The 25,679-nt window shown below is 46.4% G+C and overlaps 1 protein-coding gene across 1 annotated transcript; it reads left to right on the forward strand.

The window, feature by feature from the left end:
- The first annotated feature begins 4,617 nt into the window (after window positions 1-4,617).
- Window positions 4,618-19,117, forward strand: KPNA7 (karyopherin subunit alpha 7). Its single transcript, XM_065411676.1, has 10 exons — window positions 4,618-4,683; window positions 8,528-8,665; window positions 9,219-9,304; window positions 11,065-11,333; window positions 11,945-12,027; window positions 14,660-14,923; window positions 15,453-15,686; window positions 16,280-16,462; window positions 17,233-17,382; window positions 19,031-19,117. The coding sequence occupies exons 1-10, from the start codon at window positions 4,618-4,620 to the stop codon at window positions 19,115-19,117; spliced, it is 1,560 nt and encodes a 519-aa protein (XP_065267748.1).
- The last annotated feature ends 6,562 nt before the right edge of the window (window positions 19,118-25,679 follow it).

Below are 25,679 nucleotides of genomic sequence, written 5' to 3' on the forward strand. Positions count from 1 at the left end.
GAAGGACAGAGTGCAACCACTTGACACGTAACACTGATGTTATGGAAAGTGCTGTGGGATCTTTAATGTCCACAAAGAGCAGGCTTCCATTTGGAAGGGCTCATCTGAAAGACCCGCCCCCCCAGTGCAGTAACCTGCTTAGATCTCGTTTCATCTGCCTGGGGAGGAACGGCTAAAATGACCCTTCCTGGGATTTGAACCTGGGATTCCAGGCAGCCTTAATATGCTGTACATGAGCACATATAGGTATTCCCTGTAGTTTACAGATGTTTCCTTGAAAAGGTTCTCAGTATATGTAATTAACTGGACACGTGGGGCCAAATTCTGCTCCAGGTTACACCCATGCAAGACCCTTACTCCCAGGAGGGTTACCCACTGACTCCAATGTTGCTACCTCATCCCTAAAACTCATTGGGTCTAGTCTTCTGACTGGAAGCAATCCCCAGGCATCCTGCCCAACTTACTGAGAAGGGCTCTGTAGTTCCAAAGCTTGTCTCTTTCCCCAACACGAGATATTACCTCACCCACTTTGTCTCTCATACCCTGGGAGCAACACGGCTCAATGAACTTCTCTCTCCCAGGAAAAGATGTTACGTGGTTTAAAAGTAGATTTTAATTAAATATTTTAAACTCTCAGCTGAGTCCCATACACATTTAGCAAACACTGGTCCTTTTGCCCCTTGTGTGTTTCTTGATTCAGCTGAAGTTAACATGAATGTTCTCTGTCTGTAACAACCCCCTGCATCGTGGATGGCTGTCACTTCTGCCCAGTGCTTGCCGCTCCTGTACACCAAGCAGAGGGAACACAAAGCAGGCTTTCTGGGGCCCGTAACAAAGGGCTGTTGGTAGCTGGCTATTTAAAAGGAGGCCTCCCCTGACTGACCAGAGCAAGTCATAGGTTTGAGGGCTGTGGTATTTCAGTCCCCTCTGAATGTCTGCTACCAGGCAAGGAGGCAAGCATGATAGGCACTATAAACACCAGGTCCTTGCCTTCGGGTGGAGATCAACTTCCATTTTGAGTCACAGAAGGTCACTTTTCTAGGGCTACTGGAAACTGAAAGGGACAATTACTCAAGAAAAGAGCAACCTAATGGTTCCTCACCTACCTCCTATAGGCACCCCACTAACAAGGTATAAAGGTAATGGGGTCTCATTGGGGTTCCCTCCATGCCATCCACCTGCTGCATATACACAGTCATGCCCATGCCACCTGCATGCAGGCCACTGCTGGCAACAGGCAGCTTCCCTGCCTAGCTCCCAATTTTTCAGTCCTTCCTCCTGGGCTCCTTGCCACCCGGCCTTCCCTGCACAGCCAGTTCCCAGGTTGCTGCCTGTGCCATTTCTCCCGCTCACACGCAGCCCCTCTCTCTGTACTGGTCTGAACATGGTCCCCTTTAGCCTCAGACTGCCTCTTCCTTTCCTTGTATTATGGGGATTGTGGAGATGTAGAGCTGGGTAACACAGTGCCTGCCCCCGGCTTGCTCCTTTCCACCCTTGTTCAGCCAGGGCAAGGGGGAAGTTGCCCCAGCACTCCATGTGAGAACAGTTTCATATCACGTTCATGTGGGGAAGGGCCATTTCCCAAATTTTCCCAGCTGGTTTTTGTCTGCACTTTAAACACGCTCCTTGCCCCTCCTAGTCAAGCAAATCCCAGCACCCCAGCAGAACAGTTAATGCACAATGTAGCCTGCCTGCAGGGACTGGAAAATACCTGCTTCTGGCGCGATGCTAGTAGTGCCCGAGGTCTGTTAGTACTGGGCTGGCTGGGCCCTAGCTTTGGTGTAACATGGCGCATGGCAAAGGGTGGGGAGAGACACTGATGTGTTGGGGATGAAAAGCCCCACCCCAGGGGCAACTGAAACAGCCAAGCCAAGCCCCTGACGCGAGACTGTGTGGAGCAGAGCCCGTGGCTGCGGACCCTCCGCAATCCTCGGGGGGGGGGACAGGATGATTGCTACACCTCCCCTGCAGCCTTGTGAAGGTGGAGTCGGGCGTTGCTATGGCAAAAGAATGTTAAGTAATTACGGGGGCGGGGCGGCTCCAGGAAAGAGCCAATCAGCGAGGCGACACAGATCCGCGGGAGATTAAAGTGCCATCCTCAGGCCGCTGCTTTAGGTGAAGTCTTTGCACAGAGCCAGGGGCTGAGCAGGTACAGGGGGTAGCCGGCCCGTCGCCGCTGGGAGGGGGCCTGTGTTGAACAGCTGGTGCAGCAGACGGGCTGTAGCTGGAGTCCCTGCGCCGGCTGGAGTGGTCGCTCGCTGCTTCCACTGACGCTTGTTTTTTCAGCCTGCAGCCCCCTCCAGCTGGGGGGGAGAGGCGTGCTGCTGGGGCGCAGTGGGGTAGCCTCCTTGCTTGGGTAGGAGGCCAGGCTCTGCAGAGCTGCTCTCTGGCTGTGCAAGGGGTGAAGCTTGTGGCTCGCCTGATGTAAATGCTTGCAGAGGCTGTAGGCTGCTCCCTTCTCCCCCCAGCTGCTGGGGGCAGGTCACTTTTCTGCCCTTGCTGGGAAGGCAGGAGTCCTAGGCAGGTTACCCACCTGCTAGGTCTCTCTGGCAGTAGTGGACTGGTTAGTACTAGAAGAGGCTCCTCCTGAGGGAGGCTTTCATGAGTTGTTTCAATGGACGTTTAAAATCTTCCTCTGGGAAGAAGCAGCAGCATTTAGTCTCCCGTCCTCATCTCAAATCCTGTTAGACTGAGCTCTCCCCCTGTGCAAGTCTGTTACAATTTTCAGAGAAATGCAGAAATCCAATAGATGAGTTGATGGGTGAAAGGTCTATTCTGTTAGTGGTACAGCCAGAAACAAAGGGTTTGATCAGTAAACTGTCCTCCCCTATGTGCATGCAAGTTACAGCTTAAATCCAGCCCTAAAGCAGGGGTGTGTGAAGCCTATGGAGTTGACTGGCCTCTTCCTCTCCCTGCTGCATGCTGGTAGAATGACTAGGCAAGAGTTTTTCATCCTGGTGGGTAGCTGGCTGGTATGTACTTGTGGATTTGGCTACTAGTAGCCGTATCTGGCTTCTCATGCAACTGTTGAGCATAAATTGCTTTAAATGGTGCCTTAAGTGGGAAGCAGGGCCGTAGCAACAAAGAACGTGGCCCCCTCCGAACATATGTCCGGGCGGGGCCCCTTACAATGCAGAAACTGGAATGCGGTATTTATTTTGCCACTTTCAGGGGGCCCCTTCCTTGTAGGGCCCCCTCCGATCGGAGGGTACGGAGGGTGCTCGTGCCTCAAAGGGCCAACACTTTCAGGATATCCTCTCCAAAAGGCTTGGGCAATATATCCCATGCCTGATGGTGAATGTAAAAAGATAAGAACAAGAATGTGTGTGTGTGTGTATAACTGCTACACTAGCATGTTTAGAAAGACCTTGCTTCTAACAGATCAGTTGCATCTGTGATTTTAATGCTGGTAATACCCCAGGACTGCTGTTGACGTGTAAACTTGCCTTGCTTGTCCTTTACTAAACTTCTTGGGCTGTTCGGTCACCTGCAACATCCACCCCTGTGAAATAAACCAGCTGGTGGTGTGTACCATGTGCTTTCCCCAGTAGTATGCATCTGAGTTTGTCTGTAGTTATGGCTAACATTGACCATTGTGTGGTCTTTAAAATAACCAAACACTTGTAACCACAGTTTTGTGATGGGGAAGGCTTCTTAGTGCAAATTCTGATCTGGAAAAATACTTAAATCTGAGTCACTTACTGGCTGTTGATGGCGGTATAATAACAAATGTATCTGGGAAAATAGGAATAACTAGGCCACCTCTCTACCTGTAACAGTACAGGTTACCTGGTGGTGTAAGAAAGTAGGCTTGCACATATTCAGTCTCTTCATAGCTACCCCTTAAGTCAGCGCTTTCAACATCATGGACTCTCTTGCATCCCTCTCCAGCTTTAAATAAATAAATTAATGGAGATATCCTATCTCCTAGAACTGGAAGGGACCTTGAAAGGTCATCGAGTCCAGCCCCTGCCTTCTCTAGCAGGACCAAGTACTGATTTTGCCCCAGATCCCTAAGTGGCCCCCTCAAGGATTGAACTCACAACCCTGGGTTTAGCAGGCCAATGCTCAAACCACTGAGCTATCCCTCCCTCCCTTTGAATGTTCTTAAACTAAAGAGACTGAGGCAGAAGCTACAGTATCAAGTAATGGCTACAAAAACCTCTTGGGACATGTCTGGGTTCTTGTCACAGAGCAGATCTGTGCTTAGTGACAAATGTAACTTCAATGGCCTAGTGTTAGTCACTGGGGTTTTTGTTAGTATTCTAAATGACTCAGGTCTGGCTAACTGCCAGGATAGCCCATGCTCCAGAGCATGAGCCTTAAATGGTCCTTCCTGTCCAGAAAACAAACTTGTGCCCAAACGTTGATGCAGTAGAGTGTATGTGCTGGGGACAAAGCTGTTTGGAGCACTAGACTTTGGACACTGGAACATGTATGTTCACAGCCCATACCTGTGCTAGGTGCAGCCTCTCCCTTTAGACCAAGTTAAACCCTGTAAGTGGAGCTTGCCGGCTAGTTGCAGTGAAACTAACTAATCACTGAAACTTAATCTGTTCTGTCTCAAATCCTATCTGCAGCTGAAGCTTTGAACTCGCTCAACAAACAGCTGAAAAGATGCCTACCACAAACGAGCAAGATGAGAGGATGAAAAAGTTTAAAAATAAAGGCAAAGATACAGCTGTAAGTATGGAGGTCCCCAACCAATCAGTGTCCTGACCAAATTGGTGTGTATGCATGATTCCTCACAAGGTGTTTTCCCTTATGGCACAGAAATTGAAAATGTTGACCGTAAGTGGTCTAAACAGTATCTTTCAGAATATGATAAAGCATATAACATGAGATTTAGGCTTGGCCTACACCAGAGGTTCTCAACCTGTGGGCCGCTTGTGGCCTGCTAAGCATGCAGCTGTGGCCCATGTGACATCCTCAGGGCCATACAGGTAGTATATATATTGTGTGGCTGTAGCCCATATAAACCAGAGAGCTACATATGTGGCCCACAATAGTAAATAGGCTGAGAACTATTGATCTATACTTTGAACTTACGTCAATATAACTACGTTGCTTCATGTCCCTGAGTGATGTAGTTATACCAAACAAATCCGTGGTATAGACAGCTTCTTGAGAAGATGGGTTACTTAGGCAGACAGGAGAAACCCATCTCCTGTCAGCATAGGTGGCATCTTCACTAAGCACTACAGTGGCACAACTGCACCACTACAGCTGCAGCACTGTACGTGTAGACAAGCCTTAATACAGCAGGAAGAAAACGTGCCTTGAGCTTGAAAGAACAAGATCTCTTTTTAAACTACAAAAGAGAAACTAAAACTTGGTAAGAAATCACTGGGGCAGAAAGCTGGCTCTCGACACTTGTAAAAGGCAGAGATTTTGCTTTTCAGGTCTGTCAAACTGAAGCTTAATGGTATCTGTCATAATTTTGTGCAGCTGAAACACTTGAAGCTAGCACTAAAACTGTGTCTTGCATGGCTTGGGGGTTTTTTGTTTGAGTTTTACACGGCCCTCAAAACAAAATTACAAAAAGTTATCTGCATGGGGGTCAAGACTTGGAAAAGATTACATATAATATAGAATTTGAGAGATGGATCTGGGTTTTATTCAGTTGGAACAGTGTTCTCTAGCACTTCCTCTGTGGTCCTCTTGTACAGAAACTGAGGAAAACCCTTTAAAAAGTAGGAAAAAATGCAAACTGACAGAGGATTTGGGGGCAGGTTTCATAACTGACGCAACTTTCTCCAGCTGGCGACATCTCAAGTTGACAAACCTTTAAAAGTCCTGCCGAGTTTTAAAATAAAAACATCCTGGGGTAAGGAAAATATTTGTAGGGGCTTGCGTAAACTTGAAAGCTATCTTAGATTAACCTGAATTGCTTTAGGATAAACTGCCTTGCATCCACATGTTTAATTACAACATCCCATTCTGCTTTAATTAATCCATTTTGGCTGCAGATAGACTCTCTAATTTGGAAGGAGTTGCCCTGGAATAAGGTTGGTCTGAATGCATCCTCATTTTGAATTAGCTATTCTGCGTCTGGCAGTCCTCCCACTGCTATCCCACACTGCATTAGTGCCCACCTGGGTGGGCCTGTCAGTTTACCTCTGTGTGCCCTACTGGTCCTGGGTCATCTTGTCCAGATGTCATTGCCCTGATTAAATGCTGGTGTGCAGCCAGGTGTGCCCTCCTTTGGAGAGCTCTCACACAGTCACATACAAATTATAGCAGCCATGCCCCCTGTGGGATGACAGGAGAGGAATCATGGGCATTGGTTTGACCAAGTCCTCAAATTCCAGTGGCTTCCAGTAGGTGTTCCCCCATACAGTGAGGGAAAAAATCCCAGAACTCATGAGCCTGGTGGTGGATCACCGTACCAGGGGATGTCTGCCCAGAATGCTTTGCACTTACCTTGAAAAAGTGCAGTGATGCACGGCCTCTGATTCAAAAGGGAGGTTAGTTACAGCAGTATAACAAAGCAGTCTGGACCCACTGCTTTGGGAATAGTTGTACTTGATTGAGACAAAGACAATCAGTCTGAAATAACACTCAAGTGGAGCCAAACGCTTGTACATGGCTGCAGTGAAGCGTTCTCTTAGAGAGGATAACTGTTCTCTGGTGCACCTACAAATCCGACACTGATCACAAAACAGTCTGACTACCCTGGTGTCGGGAATGCCCTAAAGGGGGGACTGACAGGGAGGATGGCTTTATCAAAACGTATTGATGGGAAGTGCCAGTGTAGACAGAGTTGTGACAGCCTTGAGAGAGGGGAAACATCAGAACAAGGCCTCTTAAGACTGTCTGGAGTTTCCTAGTGAAATGAAAATAACATCTATGCCAATAAATTAGCTATTTCTAACATGTCTAAACGAAGCTGCCCTTCCCCTTTAGGATGTGTAAGGCTGCAAGCCAAAAGCTGTCCTTCATAAATAATGACAAGGGCAGATTTCTGATCGTGATCTGGATTGCTTGGTAAACTGGGCGCAAGCAAACCATGTCTTTAATATAGCTAAATGTATACATCTAGGTGCAAAGAATGTAGGCTGTATTTACAGAATGGGGGAGTTGATCCTGGGAAGCAGTGACTCTGAAAAAGATTTGAGAGTTGTGGTGGATAATCAGCTGAACATGAGCTCCCAGGGCTATGCTGTCACCAAAATGGCTAATGTGATTCTTGGGTACATAAACAGCAGAATTGCATGTAGGAGTAAGATTATTTTACTTCTGTATTGTAAGATTATTTTACCTCTGGCACTGGAATACTAGCTCCACTTCTGGTGCCCACAATTCAAGACGGATGTTGATAAATTGGAGAGGGCTCAGAGAAGAGCCATGAGAACAACTAAATGATTAGAAAAACCTGCCTTATAATTGACTCAAGGTGCTCAGTCTCTTTAGTTTAACAAAGAGAAAGTTATGGGGTGATTTGATTAGTACCTACATGGGGAACCAAGATTTAATAATGGGCTCTTCAAGCTACCAGAGAAAGGTGTAACATGATCCAATGGCTGGAAGTTAGTTAGACAAATTCAGACTGGAAATAGTGTAAATTTAACAGTGAGGGTAATTAACCACTGGAACAAATTACCATGGATATTGATGTATTCCCCATCGCTGGTGACTGGATGTCTTTTCTAAAAGATATGTGCTCCAGGAACTATTTTGAAGTTCTATGTCCTGGCTTATAAATAAGCCTTGCAGAATTCACTTTTTATTTCTTTTATGATTGACTGAGAATATTGCTGTTTGGTTTTAAGCATTTTTAACTTTAAACATTCAGTTTCAAGAAATCATCGGGGGCTGTCAGACAATTATTTAATGACGGGTTTTGAGATTCAGAAAGCTTTAAGCACAAATTGTCTGCATCACATGTCAAAATATACAAAGTAAATATTCTTAAAATCAAACTAGAATTTCTCAAATAGCGCACTTCTTTCTTGGCCTGTCTAATTTTCAGTTGATTTTTTTCCACTGGTTTGTGTGTGGATGGTGAAATTTACATTTTTGTCTGTAAATGTCCTCTTTCCAAGCTTAATTATACAGGAGGTCAGACTAGATGAACACAGTGGACCCTTCTGGCCTTGTAATCTGTGAATCTGATGGTTTACCTTTATTTCTCTAGGATAGCACTAAAGCATTTACCAGAGGAATATCATCTACTCTCCTAGTCATCAGAGCAGTTGTAAAGGTAGCATCCTGTCCAATGGCAGATCATTACAAGATGCCCATTTTTTGGTCTTGCAGCATAACTCAAAACTTGCCACAATCCCCTACCCCCAATAATGATTGGCACCTACAATCTGTCATGTGCAAGACTTTGTCACAATATTTGTGAAGCTACAAAGCTTAAGTAAGTCAAACAGGAAATCTGAGCAGAACACTTGAAGACTAAACTTGGGATAGAAGTCAGATCACTTCCTAGAGAAATAATGTGTGCAGTGCTATGAAACATCCATCTTCAGAGCTGATACTCACAAAACCGCTTGTAACATATGGCACTCTTCCTTCCTAGGCGATGAGACGCCAGAGGATGGAGGTTAATGTAGAACTTCGAAAGGCCAAGAAAGATGAACAGATCCTAAAACGAAGGAACATTTCTTTCTCTTCCATGGGAGAGAGTCTTTCTCCAGAACAAGAGAAAAAGAATGCAGTGAGTACAGTGCACTGCTGTGCAAAAACCATGCTAGCTGCTAGACTCTATGGCCAGGCTAACTTGGCTAGTGACATAGTTGCTAGCCACTCTGTGAGCTGCTCGGATGTTGCAGTGAACACTAACAAGTCTATTTAAGTGACTCAGTTCTACAGGAAGACTATCCAAAATAAACTAGAAAGGGGATGTCTGAAAACCTCTTCCAATGGTGTATGTTAGACTTCCTGTTAGAAGATAGAACTGGCAAGAACCCAAGCTGGCTACTTGAGCAGTGAATGCAATGTGATAGCTGATAGTCTGCCTACCCTGGAACATTCTCAACAAACTTTCAGAACTTGCGGCCTTATTCCTGCCTGGCACAAGGGATCCCTTACATCTGAGGTTTTCATGGACTTTCTTCCTCTGCCTCATCCTGAAACTGCATTGCATAAAGGATGGATATTGTTTAGACATGCAATGGTGGCAGATTGGGCCTAGGCTTCTAGTTGACTACAAAGATGAATTCTGAGTCTTGGCTTACCTTGTCTGACTGAGTCTCCTTTCTCCATGACAGACTGCTCAGCTCTCCTTGGAGGAAATAGTTCAAGCTGTGAATGGGAACAATCCTGAGCTTCATCTGAAGGCTACTCAGACAGCCAGGTATGTTGTAACAGTTCTTTCTGTGCAATAGAATACAAATATTGATGTAGTGCCCAGATGTGCTACAGACCTGTTCCCTGCTCAAGAGTTTTACTGCAGACCTAATTGAAGGACTAGAGAGGATGGATTGTCCAGTGGTTAGGGTATTGGCATAGGACTAGACATGTGTTGAAGTCCCTACTTCACCAGACTTCCTGTCTGACCTTGGGCAAGTTGCTTTGTCTCTGCCTCAGTTTCCCACCTGTAAAATGGGGATAATGGTACTTCACAATACAATTGTGAGCAAGAGAAGAAATCCGATTGAGGCATTCAAATACTGCAGCAATGGGGGGGAGGGGGGGAGGGGAAGCATGAAAGTACCTGAAACAATGGAAGGGAAAGGGGCAAGGGTACAAAAGCCAGAATCCAAAACATGAGGCAACTCAAACATTAGCCTGTGTAGAGGTAGGGGTGCTTCCTTGCTAACTCATGGGTGGGGAAAGGGATGTTTCCTGTCCTGTGTGAGTGATTGGGGTGGGGGGAAGAAACCAACCAATGTCTGAAGCTCAGGTTAGAACAGTTTAAGAACAGACTTTAATGTCTGAGGGGACAAGCACTGTGAAGGAACACAGCTGGTTAAGTGTCTCCTCTCCTCGACAGGGTTAGGCCTGTTTGAGGTGCAACTCTTCCTTCAGGCCACATGCAGCCTCCCACCTTGGCCTTCAGAAGGCAGGGGGGTTGCTGTGGCTGCCACCACTCATTGAAGGCTCCTCCTGGCTTCTTTTGCTGACTCAACTCCCTAGACAAGGGTATCTGACATGTCTGCCAGAATGACTAGGACACCTCTATACTGCAGTTAAAAACCTGTGGCTGGCCTGGGCTTGCAGGGCTTGGGCTAAGGGGCTGTTGTTAATTGCCGTGTAGATGTTCACAGGAGCCTGAAGTGGGAGGGTCCCAAAGGTCAGGCTGCAGCCCAAGCCTGAACGTCTGCACCACAGTTAAACAGCCCCTTAGCCAGAGCCCTGCAAACTGGCATGAACCAACTGTGGGGTTTTTAATTGCTGTGTAGATGTACCTCAAGAGCCTTCCTAAAGGTCCTGTGGTGGTTATGATGGGCAGTGCAATAACCTCGCTCCTCTGGAGACTGATTCAAATGCATTTGCTTCACAAGTGACAAACTTGGCCTCTACTGGGCCCAACTTGTGCACATAACTAAAACAACTTGAAAACTAGATGTGACTGACCCCTTCAAGGAAGAAGGCCAGTCTTCCAGGTGCATGGCAGAGCTGACCTGCAATTGGCTCTTGAGTGTCCCAGGCAAAATATCAACAAGCTGTAGGTAGTCAAAGTAGCAGACTGTACCAGAAAACAAGTCTTCTAAAGGACCCCCCACCCCAAAAAAGCAATAATCTCAAAACAGGGAAGAGGAAGTATTACTGCTCTTGTTAACATGCTTTCTCTGGTTGCCACTGCTCTGAGCCATAGGCAAACAATGATATTGCTGCCACCGTGACCTCCTGAAGACCCATGTGACTACAGTTTTTGTAGAAGACTAACTCTTGAATACACAATAACTACTGTAGGATTTGCCTAAACTAGATGCTGAATTCAGTTTTCCTATAGTGAGAGCTACAGAGCTTGTCTACTTGCTGTGTAAAACACTCCAGGGTCCATCTAGCTATAGTTCAGATTCATATAGGATTGTGGTTCATCATTTCCCACTGACTGAGTGAAAAGGGAGAACTTACTCTGAGATGCCATTTCCTGTCTGTCCCCCACAGGAGGATGCTGTCCCGGCAGAGGAACCCACCTCTCAATCAGATTATTGAAGCAGGGATTATTCCCAAACTGGTGGAATTCTTGAGCCGTAACGATAACGTTACCTTGCAGTTCGAAGCCGCGTGGGCCCTGACTAACATTGCTTCTGGAACATCTGACCAGACAAGAGCCGTTGTGGAGGCAGGTGCTGTCCCAGCCTTCGTAGCCCTCTTGTCTTCTCCACACATGCATATCAGTGAACAGTCTGTGTGGGCACTGGGTAACATAGCAGGTAAGAGGCGCTCTCTAGCTTTCACAAAATGGTGACCTGTGCAAGGGCTCTCCTTTGGAATGCCTCCAGATTTTTGCCTTGTGATCACTGTTGCCTTGGCAATAATCTCATGCCCTCTAGCCTTAATGGGAACTAGATATCTAGACTTCTCAAGATAAGATAAAGCCTGGGGTATAATAAGGACCAATAAATCCATCTACTTAACCTTGTGGTATAGGCAAACCCAGCCAGCATCTGTGTGCTGAAGAACAAACCTTACCGAGACCTTAAATTCTTGTTATGAAGGCAGAGTACTCAGTCTTTATTCTCTTTCTCCCTCCATATCTGCCTCGTCTAACACGCCTTTCTTGCCAAAGAGTATGGTTTTGATTTTTCTTAAAATTCAGTTTGCATGAGGGGAAAACTGTCTGGCCACTCAATCCTCACCAATTGAAAACAAACAATACTTTATGGCTCTAGTTTGCCTACCAAAAATAAACCACCTCATCACCTACTGGTGGCTGCAAGTGTAGACACTACTTGTTGTAATTCTGTTCTTTAACACATCAGGAAGTAGTCTGGCTGCTAGATAAGACAACTGTAAACAAACCATTCTGCTCTTCTCCATACAGGTGATGGCCCCATGTACAGAGACTCCCTTATCCACAACAATGTGATTCCTCCTCTGTTGGCCCTGGTGTCGCCTTCTACTCCTGTAAATATTCCAACTTCTTGAATTAGTAGCTGTTAATCACTTGACTAATTGCTGAACTGTGACTACTAATCACTTGTAACAAAGCCAAATGTTAACCCATTTGTGTAAAGGTGGGATGGGCTCTGCTCTTGGGATAAAACAGTTGGAGGGGCTGGAAGAAAAGGAGATCTTGTCCTGTATATAGTTAATGGTTTGTGATTGGCTAATTGGAAACCCACTGGATACAAACTAACAAAGATCTGACCGCTTTCACCTGTCCATGCTGATTTGGCTGTCTAATGGTGGCAAATGTGTAGATGTAGCAAGCTGGTCCCCCTGCACCTAGATCTAAGGAACCTTTCCACTCTGGGTCTCATCCTCTTTTAAACCTTTCCACTTGTCTAGTGCTCAGTAGCAAACAACTGTCAGAACTAGATAAAGTGGTAAGATGCTGAATTGTCACTCCCAAAAGGATGGAGGACGGGGGGGAGGGAGAGGAGAACAAGAAGCAGTAGCATGACCAGACAGCAAATGTGAAAAATCAGGACGGGGGTGGGGGTAATAGGAGCCTATATAAGAGACCCAAAAATCAGGACTGTCCCTATAAAATCAGGATATCTGGTCTCTCTAAGAAGCAGCAAGATTAACCTGTACCCCGTAAAACAGAAGCTGCTTATGGGGAGGAGTGAAGGAGAGAAGTAATGCAGGGTCTGGTGTGCCTCCTGGCTAGTACTTGAGTCAATGTTAGATGCTTCAAAACCAGTTACTGGTCCCTACCCCAAAGAATTTAAAATCTTGGCTCTAAACACAAAACAAAGCATAATGGGGGGAGGGGGAGGTTGGCGATGCAGGTGTATTATACATCACTTTATCTGCAAACCCATGTGAGTGATCCACTAGATTCACCAGTCCAGATCCTTACTACATACGTGTCTAATACTTTCTTCCTTGGATGAACTGCTTAGTCTGACCCTGCTGAGGGTTCCTGAGATGATAAATGTGTCTCTGGGGCTCCTCTCCTCCCAGGAAGGGCTGAGGCTTTGTATAAGATGCTCCCTGGGAAATGGCAGGGTGAGGGCTGGGCCTAGTGACCTGCATGGATGCCTAGGGTGGGGTGTCCGTAGGGCACTGATGTCTATATTGTCCTTTCCTATGGGTAGAATAGAGGCAGGAGAGCCTGCCATGCACTTCTGGGTAGAGGAGGGGCAATTTAGGGCAGTGTTAAGCAATGTCCTTCCCTTAGATCAGTGGTTCTCAAACTTTTGTATTGGTGACGCCTTTCACATAGCAAGCCTCTGTGTGCAGCCTCCCCATACAAATTAAACACTTGTTTATATTTAACACTACTATAAATGCTGCAGATGAAACGGGGTTTGAGGTGGAGGCTGACAGCTCGCAACCCCCCACATAATAACTTTGCAACCCCCTGAAGGGTCATGACCCCCAGTTTGAGAAGCCCTGCCTTAGATGCTCCTAGTTCTTTCTGTATTTTTCTGTCTCTTGCTGCTGCATTCCTAGATGTACTCGCATACTCCTCCCAGGGAACAGCATGGATAGCTTAGTTGTGTATTGAAAACATAATATGGTAGATGCAACTCTTTGTGAACCCAGATGTTGCTGTCCTTCAGAAAGTCTGTGCTTCCCTCCTGCTGTGATGAATATGGTCTGCACAGCACTAGCTATTCATAGCCAGGGCCGGCTCTAGGATTTTTGCCGCCCAAAGCAAAAACAATTTTGGCCACCGCCCCCCCCCCATTTTTTAATTACCCCACCCCTGGCCCTGCCTCAACTCCGCCCCTTCCCTAAATCCCCAGCCCTGCCTCCTTCCCCCAGGCTCTCAAGCCTGGGAGGGAGGGGGAGCAGTGGCGTGCGAAACAAGTGTTTCGCGTGCTGCGGCCACTTGGGATCTCCCCCTCCCTCCCAGGTTTGAGCCTGGGAGGGAGGGCAAGTAGCGGCGCGCGAGCGGCAGCGGAGGTGAGCTAGGGTGGCCGGGGCACATTTTTAGGGGCAGCATTCTGGCGCCGGCCATGCCACCCCTAAAAATGTGCCACCCCAAGCACCAGCTTGTTTTGCTGGTGCCTAGAGCTGGCCCTGTTCATAGCCTCCGTGCACTGTACGTTAGATCAGCCATGCTGAAAAACCAACCACTCCAGCTCCGAACTCCGTATGGGATTACTTCATAATCTTGGTCCCAAAGGTCCAGCAAATGCTTGCCTTGGAAACTGGCATTTAACTTGTAACATGCCAAACAGCTCTAGTTTAAAAATCTCACTTATTGTTTTAGTATCAGTTTGTCATGCCACCAGGTATTTGTTTGAGAGACTTCTCACCAGGTAGCAATTTATCATGGGGGGGGGCGGAGGGGGGAAAGGAGACTGCCTTCTTACTCATACCTCATCTCTGATGAGGGCACCCTATTAACTCACCTCCCATCTTATCCTTTCTCTCCCCCCTCCCCCCACCTCAAACTTCACAGAAAGTTGCCACTGGCTTTGCAGGATTCCCCTACGCTGACTCTTTGCTGTTCCCCTCTAACTCACGAGGAAATGCTATTAAATGGGGCAAATGCACCACTTCTAGAGTGCTTCCTTTCCCTGGCCTTAACTTTGCAGATTCTCAGTCTTGTATGAGAACATCCTCCCTTGTGTTTCAGGTTGGGTTCCTGCGAAATATAACATGGACGCTGTCAAACCTCTGCAGGAACAAGAACCCTTACCCACCCCTTGAGGCAGTGAGACAGATCCTGCCAGTGCTCATTCGCCTACTGAAACATGAAGATAAGGACATCCTCTCTGACACTTGCTGGGCTGTATCCTACCTGACTGATGGGTCCAATGATCGCATCCATGTGGTGGTGGAGACTGGGATTCTCCCGAGGCTGGTGGAACTCATGGCCAGTCCAGAATTAAGTGTTGTGGTAGGTAGAACACATGGGCTATGGCAAGAAATACTTATTCTTTCATGAACCTCACTCCTCCACAAAGGCACAATTCAGTGCTACAAAGGGAAACCTAAAAAGCAAGACTCCTCCCTTCTAGGACTGGAATTGGAAGCATGCTGGAGCTGGGAGGGAAACAAAGGTATCCTTGTCCACCATAATGGGATTGTCCTGCTCCCTAGATTGCAGAGGTAGCTCTGCTGCTGATCCAGCACCCTGGTCTTGCTGGCTTATGGTTCATGACCTAAAGATTTAACAAGCCAACTTCCTCTGAAAGTGGGACTTGTCTTAAAAGTAGGACACCAGAGTTGTGCACTAGTTAGGTTATGGCTGCAGGGGCCAGCAGCATGAATGAACTTTTCTACTGGTCAGTAAGGGAAAGACCAATGTTGAGGGGAAACACTTGTTAGACTAGTTCTGCTTCTTGGGTGACTAAGTCTGGGGTACCTGCCAAAGACAGTCTCCTCATCTCGCTCATTCAGGGAGTGAATCATTTCTCTCTACCTAGACCCCTGCTCTACGTGCTATTGGGAACGTAGTCACTGGGACCGATGAGCAGACCCAGATGGCCATCGATGCAGGTGTGTTGACCGTCCTGCCACAGCTCTTGCAACACCCAAAGCCAACTATACAGAAGGAGGCAGCATGGACTCTCAGTAACATTGCAGCAGGACCTTGCCATCAGATCCAGCAACTCATCACCTGTGGGCTGCTACTTCCCTTGGTGGAGCTGCTGGATAAGGTACGGGAGAAGCAGTGTGGGTGATGTGTGGCGCTGGGATTACCGCTACTGCAAAAGCAGTGAGTTGTTAAAAGCTCCATGCTTCCCACTTCTAGTCTGAGACTTTGTTTGGACTAGGAGGAACGGCACATGCTACTACTCCTCTTGAGGTACTCTGGCCTGTTTCATGTGCCTTAAAACTGCAAGGGAGCTGCACGCTTTTCTTGCACGCCCCTCATAGAAGCATGCAGGTACTCTTTCCCTATGACCAACCTCTTCCATACAGACATCACAAGTGTCAGATGACTTGTGCCTAGTGATAGTTGTGGGTGGGGAGACAGAGGGCAGCTGGCTTAAGCAGTGTTACTGACCATGCTCAGTAAAAGCCAAGCAGCAAATGGGGGTGGGGGGGGGGGAAGCAGCATGACCCTATATGCCCCCATGTGTCACCTCTACAAAGCTTTGCTTAATTCTTGAATTAAGCTGACTCCTGAGAACAGAGTGCTTAAGCAACCAGCGTATCAAGGAAACTGTCTAGTCCTTTTCCACTTGTTACATTTTTTATAGATATAGGTGAATGGATCTCCAAGTTCTAACACGCATCTCTCTTGCAGGGAGAATTTAAAGCTCAGAAAGAGGCCGTGTGGGCAGTAGCCAACTTCACAACAGGAGGCACTGTACAGCAAGTGGTGGAACTTGTCCAGTATGGGGTCCTTAAACCTCTGCTCAATCTGCTCTCTGCCAGAGATGGCAAAACCATCCTGGTCATCCTTGATACAATTTCAAATCTCTTCCTGGTAAGACCTTCACTTCCAGTGGTCTTGCTTTTTTGTAAGTGAGGCCCCCCAAAAGGAAAAACCACCAAACTTGTATGCACTAGGGTCACACTTGCCTGTGCACATGGATCACCAGTATTGGCCCTACCCTTGCAATAGGCTGTAGGCAGTAGAAGGCAAGTGTTGCCCCAAAATAACTACTAAATACCAAAAACGTGAGCTGACTTAGATAAAGTTAAAAGCCATGCTAAGAGAAACGAAGCTTGGATTTCTGCTTGCAGCTCTTTCTTCCTTAAGAGGATGAAACAAGCTAGTATGACACTACAACCATGTCCTGTGTAAATATTGGCCCCCTCTGGAAATAAACTCCTATTGACGTGCTGTCTAACAGCACAGAAGTAAAGAGTTCTTGAAAACCTAAATCTTAATATTTAAATAAAAGCACTGAGGTTAACCACTTAAGATCAACAACTGGTCCCAGAGGCTTGTAACTAAATCCCTTGGAGCCAAGTACTTATTGTGTGGTTTAATTTTGTAAATACCTGAGCTTCAGGCCTCATTCTTGTAGCACTGCAGGATCCAACTGGAGAGCTTGTAGCTCACAAACGGCATACCTGCATGCAGGCTTTGACTCTCTACAACACTTCGGTGTGCAGGAGTGGGGATTCAATGGATAGTCCCAGAACAAGGTGCCATCTGATGGAGTTAAATTATTTTTTCAGTATGTCAAGAAGGCACCTATGGCAGCTGGTGCTATCTAATCTCCTTGCTCCTTCTCCCAATCTCCACAGGCAGCTGAGAAGCTGGAAGAGACAGAAAAGCTGTGCTTTCTAGTGGAAGAACTTGGTGGCCTGGAGAAAATTGAAGCACTGCAAACCCATAATAATACCATGGTTTATCAAGCTGCCTTAGGTCTCATAGAGAGATACTTCGCTAGTGAGGTATGTGGACTGTCTCAACTACTTCCAAGTGGTAGCATGGGGAGAACAGTTATCACATGTGATCTCTGAATAGTATCTTCTGCCAGGTCTCTCCATCCAGGCTTTCAGGACCCTGAAACAATCTTGAGTTTCTGCAGTTTATTAGCCTCAGACTGTGCCATCATTCAGTTCACAGGTATCCGTTACTAATCTGGACTCCAGAAGGTCAAGACTTAAGTTAGGTTGAGTTGATGCCCAACAAAGTCAACCAGATCCTATCTTGCTGCTGGAGTTCCTTTTTGGCTATCTCCAAATGACAGCTGTTGGAATGATTCAAGGATTTATATGAACTGCAAATGTAAATAGGCTTTACTTATTTAAAGCTTAGCTAATTTATTGGCATGAATGGAAGGCTAGACTAAACATCCTACTCTAATTGAGCACTCTTGTCAAGCTGCTAGCCCTATAGGTAGAAGATCAAATCCTGTTAATTCACCACAAATCTCCCTCTATCAAAGGTTAAGTTTAGAACACTGGCCTTGTGCAGTAACTCTAAAGTTATGGTTACTGTTGCATTTGGGCAGGGGGAAATGAGACAGGGCACTTAACCCTGTCTAGCAGCTCATGTGCCCCTATGACTTACCATAACTGCAGTTGCAGCACTTGTGCATGCACAGAGCATAGCTGTGCTGCTAAAGTATCTGAAATGTGTTCATAATATCATTAGGCTTAAGAGCAAACACTCATCGAGATGAATTGGGGCACCTTTAAATGACAAGCTTTTTGAGCAGGGCTTCTCATACTAGTCTATATGGTACCCAAGCACAGTGGGACCAGACCCTACCTAAAATCTATAGGTGCTATATTGGTAGGATGTTCATATCCCAAATCCTAAGGTCTAGAAACTATTGTTAAAATCCTGCAGAGTGTTTCCTTTTAAAATCCTGATACTTGTAGGGAAGCCTCGTGTGTTCTGAGTAGCTGACCCCAACCTTGAAGGATTTGGGGTCACAGGAAGAAGGCAAAGACTGAGATATCCCTTACAAAGAAACAGTCAGGCTGTAACAGCAGTGATCAGAACTTGAGTAAACACTGACTCTACTGCAATGCTTCTGTGAGACACTTGACCTGTAGCTGTGACTGTCAGCCCATCGACACAATCAATACAGGAGGCCTAGGCTATCCCTGCTTTGTGCAGTACTAGATGGGTTGGAACAGCATCTGAACTAGTCCCCAGTTGTCTTGGCACTGCCAGTGAGACGACTGATCTAAGCATTCCACTGCTATAAGAAATTAGTCACTTAGTCAAGTCAAATGGCCAGTCTCCACTGCATGAAACACCCTTAGCTAACTGCCCCTGATATGTCCACACTGCAGCTGGAAGCAAGCTCAGGCAGCAGCTTGACCTCACAGGCCCATCCAACCTCTTGGATCGGAGCTAGAATGGCAAGCTGCAATCGCTATTTTTGGTGTACTAGATTGAGTGAAGCCAGTGTGAGTGTCTGACTACTCGGGCTGGGAGGTTTGCTCCCAGCTGCAGCTTAGACCTCCTCTGAGTACTTCCCAGATTTTAGAAGAGCAACAAGAGGGCAGAAACTTGGGCCTCAGCAATCCCAATGAACTGCTACTGCCACTATCGTTCAGCTGATGAGTATCTGTCTTTCTCTAGGAGAATCCAAACCTGCAACCAGAATCTGACCAAGAAAGACAAACCTTCAACTTCTCAGCAGAGAAACCGGATTTCTACAACTTCTAAAGATGAAGCACCACAAAACACTGAGCTGGTGGGTGGAGGTGTCTTCCTGTCTGGCTGCCAAGCCCTTCAAGAGGAACAAAGGCATTCAGTCTTTTTTGTATTTCTGAAATCTGACAATAAATCACTTTCTGGATTTGTACTACATGCTTCTGAAGCCAAATCTCTGCTGTGAATGTCTTCAACAGGGTCTGTCCTAATATCTCAAACACTACTGGAGTCCACAGAACTGTTTTTTCAGGCAAGGGGCATGGATGGAAAATTCAGTCCACCTAGTTCACAAAGCAAAATAAAAGCTTTCTGAGTTCTTACTCAGACTTTGTAAGAACACCCTGCTGCTTAGAGCATTGGAATAAAGCAAACTTTTATCTGGCCACATGTGATATTTTTCAAGTAAGCTTGGATGTGACTGAAACCTTCTTAGCTCTACAATAAGCTATTTAAAGAGCTTCCATCTCGTAGGCAAAAAACCACCTGACCCCAACAGAAGGGAACTAAGGGCACTCTTTCCTGGTTGACCTAAGCATCTGCTAAAGAGGATTCGTACTTTCTAAAACTGGCCTCAGTTGCTGATGGCCCAAAATGAGGCCTGAACAAGTAAAGCTGTTGAGTTAGATGTCAGACCTTGTACTAGTGGCAAAACTGGCTGTTGTAGGCAAGCTGTGGCTTGCTCCAGTAGCCAAAAAACAAGCATGAGCCCTTGTTTACTGTTGGAGTTTCCTGCTAACTTGCCAATGGCAGCTGTGTTTTGAGCCATGTTAATGGAAGTTGTATTTCCCTGGGAGGATCAGGAGGAACTAGCTCTTCCATGTCCTCATTGCAGGCTGAGCATGCGGTGTACAGGCGAGGGTGAGGAGATAATCCACTCCACTGCACATAGACTGATTCATGGAACCAGTTTTAAAGCTAACTTGTACCTGTACCATAAAGATAATTAGCTTGATTAAAGCACAAGTGTGTACCAAGGCTGCTTTTCACAGGTCTCTCTGCATAGCAATTACACATTTCATTATGTGCAGCCTGAAGGCATTACCTATTTCACTGAGACGTATCTTCTTAGACAACCATGAACTTCATAATTTCTATTTTGCTAGTCTGAGGAGCAGCTGCTGCATGCAAGAATGGCCCCCTTGACTGCATAAAGTGACACTGGCTTAGGAGGAAGCCATAGTTCTTGAACTGATACTCTGGTCAGAGCAGGAGCTGCATGACCAGTTTCCCAGCTCTGGGGCGGGGGGGGGGGGCTAGAACAGTTAAGATCTCTGCCCCAATTCTCACCTTGAATTAAACATTGCATTGGGCTTGGCTACACTTGCAAGTTAGAGCGCATTAAAGCAGCCCTAAATGCCTTAACTCCTGACCTGTCCACACTGGCAAGGCACTTAGAGCACTTGGACTCTGCAGCTGGAGCACTCCTGGTAATCCACCTCCATGAGAAGCATAAGGCTTGCTGCACCTTGGCTGAAAGGCCCAGGTGTCAGTGTGAACGGGGTGTTGCATTACTATGCTGTGATTGGCCTCTGGAAACATCCCATAATCCTCTTAAGTCAAGTGGCCACTCTTGTCATTGTTTTGAACTTGGCTGTAGGAATGCAGCTATCCCTTTTCAAAGCTCCATTTCTGACAGCTGGCATGCTTATCTGCTCTGGGACAAAGCAACCATTACTGTGGAATGCTGCTTGCTGTGAGAGAAGGGAGGGGGGGTCTGCTGCTGTCTGAACTTACAAGACAGCATACTGACACACTCAGCACCCCAAAAACCAACTCTCTCTCTTCCCCACATACACACAACATATGCCTTGTCACCCCCTGCATTTGAAAAGCATGTTGCAGCCACTTGCATGCTGGGATAGCTACCACAATGCACTGTTCTTTGTGGCATTGCAAGAGCTGCTAATGTGGCCACACCAGTATGCTTCCAGCTGAGTAAACACACCGCAGCGTTTTCCCTACTGCGGTCTCCGAAGGCTGGTTTAACTCTACATCTGCACGTGTAGCCATGCCCCTTGTTATAGCATCCAACTTCTGAAGCCCTTGTTCTCATAGTAATGTCACAGTGTAGAGGTCTGATCAATCTCTAAACTAGTGGTACCCAAAAAGTGGCCTATGAGTCACCTGCTGGCTAGTAACAGGATAGCTTTTAATGCTGAGGGGAATAAAACTATATTAAATACTCTCTAATACTAATCTAGGCAGCAACTATAGCTGCTGCAACATTGTGTAGACTACTTCCTGCTGGCAAATAGATGGATAAAGCGGTCCACAAGACTATCTAAGATCTGGCCCACCTCTCTGAAGTCTATTTCGAACAGGTCCTCAGCTTCAAGGATGAACTTCAGCATTCCCACCCCCTCAATGCTTTCACCCAGCACTAGGAGCTGCAGTTAGTGGTACAGGAGATACTCTCAACTGTTTGAGGGTGAGTGATCTCTCAGTGCTTCACAGAAGGTAAACCAGGGAAGGAGCAAGTCTTTAACTAGAAGACTGCACTGTTCATAGCACACTAATGGACTTTACCCTTCAAACCTCTTCATAAGAACAGCCCCCAACACCCCACTTCAGGAGTTAATAGCAGAAACCATAAACAGTCCTAGCTATTGACTTGGTCTTCAAGTAATAGGTGCCTGATGCTTTGACACTTCAGCTCCCTGTTATTTATTTCCTATGAAGTAGATTCTGCCCCAGACCATGAGGTTGTGGCGGTGGTGATGGAAAAGGGAGGGGCTGTGCAGAGAGCATCCGAACCTTGCTGTTTCCAGACACTTCCTGGGTCTGTAATTACTTGACTGTACAAAAAGCTGCCTGTGGTGTCCAAATGAAAAATACATCACAGCTCCTTCCTCCTACACTTTTTCTCTTAATTAACAACTCTTGCCTAAAGACCCTCTCACGGAACAGATCTAGGCAAGAACCTGCCTATTCATTCCTACATGCAGTATCCAGTCTTCTGTAGAAAGCAATCTTGGTTTGGGTGGCACAGTAGCTAGGCTTGAGCAATGCTAACCTCTAGCTAACTCATTTGACTATAGCCCCAGGCAGTTATAAATGAAATCCTTGCTAGCTGAAAGCCATCTAGCCCATGTGCAATATGAGGCTGCCTCGGTCCTGGTGCAGAGGGTTTGCCACAGCCTTCTCCAGCTACTACAACAATGAGGGCAACGGGGCAAGGATGATGTGGCAGTTGGACATGATGCTGCAACCTCAGTTGGAGCTATTGCTTCCATCTTAGAACTGTGAGCAGTTGCCAGGGGAGCTTGCACTGCCCCTATCTAACTCAAGGGACATTTAAGTATTGCAGAAAACACCAAAACCAGAAACTTCCCTAGCAGAACTGGAATATGCTGGAGGGCAGGTGAACATCGGTGATGAATTTGCTTGAGGGAGATCTACACATGCAACTGAGACTGCAAAACAGATGGGCTTGTGTGATAGGTCTAGTTACCTTTTGCCATCCTATGAAAAAATAAATTAGGCCTTGGATTATTCACTATCTGCTGGCCAATCACAAGCAGCAGTGACAGACACTTGAATGGCATGTGGAACGGTTCAGCCGGCTGTGATGATCATGAGATGAGAAAGAGGTATAGTCGTAACTACAGAGTAAAAGCTACTGTATAAAGGGTAGGTATTATCTTGATCTTCTAAAGTCACTAGAAAATCTGTGGGAGTGATGGCTACTCTATTGGTGATTGGTGTAGAGCGGCTATATAAGGAGAACTATATATAGTCTTCATGGAATGTAAATTCCACCTGATCTGTCTTCTCCTCTCCTGAAAATCTACCGTGACTTAAGATATCATGCCCCATTCAGGTTTCCTTTTGACAAAAAAATAAAATAAAAGTAAAAGTCCCAGATGTGTTTAGGGGTTTGCACCCCATGTTACAGAGTATTAGGAAAATCTGGTACTGGAGAATAGAGAACCTCCTTCCATTAAAGTTAATTCAGCCTGGAAGCAGAACCTATTTCCTCCTCTTATCTACCCAGTTCTAACTGAAGGGTTAATATGCCCGAGAGTCGGCACACACGTTCCATCTGCCCTGGTGAGATGCATGCGGTTTTGATCATGTGGGAGACTTGGGTATTCTTCTCTGTTTAAAATTAAAATGCCAGAGCTGCCGAATTACAAAGTGATCCTTGATTATTTTTTATTTCTTGGACATGATACTGTATATTCAAAACTGGGACAAAGCGTTGCCTGAACATGGAATTTAAACTATTAAATCTTTTGTCTGGGCCAGTGGGTTGACCTCCGCTCATCTGCCTGCTCTTCTGGCATAGCGTTGCTGCTGAGACTGATATTGCAGCTGGAAAATATTGTATTTCACCAGGTAAAAAGAATCTGAGGCAGATGCCTCTTTGGTGTAAATTGATACACAGCATAGAGGTGGGCCTTGCTAGGCCACCTTGTGACGGTCGCCTTGAGATTGGATTACTTTAAAGCACTCTACGTGGTTGTATCTGTGCTGAGCTTTTTCATGATCTCTCACCAGTAGGCTAGCAGTGGTGAGCACACCAGTGAAAACTCTCCTCTAATATTTGAAATGCTTGTTTAGGTAGCTTACTCTTGGACGTTCTCATAAGGTGTCCCAGGTATGTTCCATCTCTTCTTTTGTACTCCTTGTACTGTTGTGGTAGTTATGCCCATTCTAGGATCTCTTATTATTGCAGTAACACCTAAGTACCACCAAAGGGATCAGGGGGCACCCGCGGGACTGAACACACTGAACTCTCCTCTAATATTTGAACCACTGTGTCATTTAACCTGGCAGCACTGCTAGATGACATGGGACTGATCTAAGCTAGCTCTACCATCAATAGAGCTCCAATGATGGGCGATCTTTGAAAGATGCTCGGAATAGGCCAGGTTCATGAGACTCTTAGTACTCAGAACCTCAGCTGCCCAGTAACCAAGCAGTGTCTTTCTCAGACAGCATATTTCACTGATGCTCTGTAGTCTCCACTGGCTTCCTTCAGTTTCACGGAGGAGTTGGAGGAGCTATAAATGCTTGAGATCTGGCTAGGCGAGAGACAGCCTCTTTCCCCACAGGATACTACAGTGGAGAAGCTTGAGCCACTGCACCCTGGTTTAAAGGGGCAGGGACTGGTGCTAGGGTGTTGTCAGGGAGAGGTCTTTTCCTCTACAGCCCATTCCCCATGGGCTGATAGAGCCCCGCCTTTGTTGCTGCCTAACATTTCTATAGCAGCAGCATTCTCCCTGCACCATCAAGTGCATATGGCAGAAGTCAAATGGCACCAATCATCCTTATCCTGGGCTTGTTTTTCCAGCTCTTTTATATCCAGATGTAATAATGCTGCTTCAGCCATTACTGTGCAACAGAGCGTGCCTCTAGGTCAGCGGCTCAGTCTCTTGGCTTGGGGTCATCAAAGAAATGCTTGTTTAGGTAGCTTACTCTTGGACGTTCTCATAAGGTGTCCCAGGTATGTTCCATCTCTTCTTTTGTACTCCTTGTACTGTTGTGGTAGTTATGCCCATTCTAGGATCTCTTATTATTGCAGTAACACCTAAGTACCACCAAAGGGATCAGGGGGCACCCGCGGGACTGAACACTGTGCAAATGCAAAGCCAGGATCCCTGTCACAAAGAGCGCACATGAATGCACGCTGCAACACTCCTTTAGTTTCCTTGGGTTTTGTTGTGGGGGTGTTGGATGAGCAGGGGTGGGATGTCATACTTTGGCAGTTGACTTTGCTGTGGCTGGCTGAGCTAGCATATTCTTGTACAAGTGGCTAGACTATTAGGATAGATGCCTGAATAAATATGCACATGCCAGTGCTCTTTCAGTTGTCTCCTAGTGGGTGACTTTGCTACCCACAGGAATCTGCTTGCCTGCTTCACTGATGCTGCTATCCTGTAATCATCAACCTGAGAGGCCCCCTGCCTCAGGCACCCACTGAGTGTGAGGTGGCAATTTTCACTTTTGTTTTTACTGGGGCGGCGGGGGGGGGGGGGGGGGGGGGGGAGGGGGAGGGGAGGGAGGAGGGTGTTTGAACTGTCTGACTTCTCTCATCATTGAAGGAAGCACCAGTCTGGCTCCAGAGTGTAACCCTACCCTGCCCTGCCCAATCTATGCAATAAGAGTAGCTGGCAGGATCTTTTGGTTGCATATCATTGCTAGGTCTAAAAAAGTCAACCAAAAGAGAGTTGTGGGGCAAAGGATTAATTATAAGGGATTAGTTGCCTGACTACCTAGTCCTCAACCTTGTATGAATCTGATCTCTCCTCCGAGAAGTTTGCAATCCAACGTAAGCACAAAGTGGTGATCAGACACACAAAGCGTAGGGTGAAGGTCCAGGCTTCAAGCACTGCTGTTTAATTCAAATACACAATGGATGTGAATGCCCATGTCGAAAGGCTTGGAATAAGTGTTTTAAGGAAGGATGTGAACGTAGAAAATCATCTGATGGTCTCCATTTCACCCATCACACCCGAACATATTATCCAACTGTACAATCCTAGGAGACCAAAAATTCATGGAGTTTTCCTCTCCTTGCAGTCTACTTCCTGGAATTTATAAGGGAGACAAGGTGGCTGAGGTAATATCT

The sequence above is a fragment of the Emys orbicularis genome, chromosome 10 (genome assembly GCF_028017835.1).
Source record: "Emys orbicularis isolate rEmyOrb1 chromosome 10, rEmyOrb1.hap1, whole genome shotgun sequence".
NCBI lineage: Eukaryota > Metazoa > Chordata > Testudines > Emydidae > Emys > Emys orbicularis.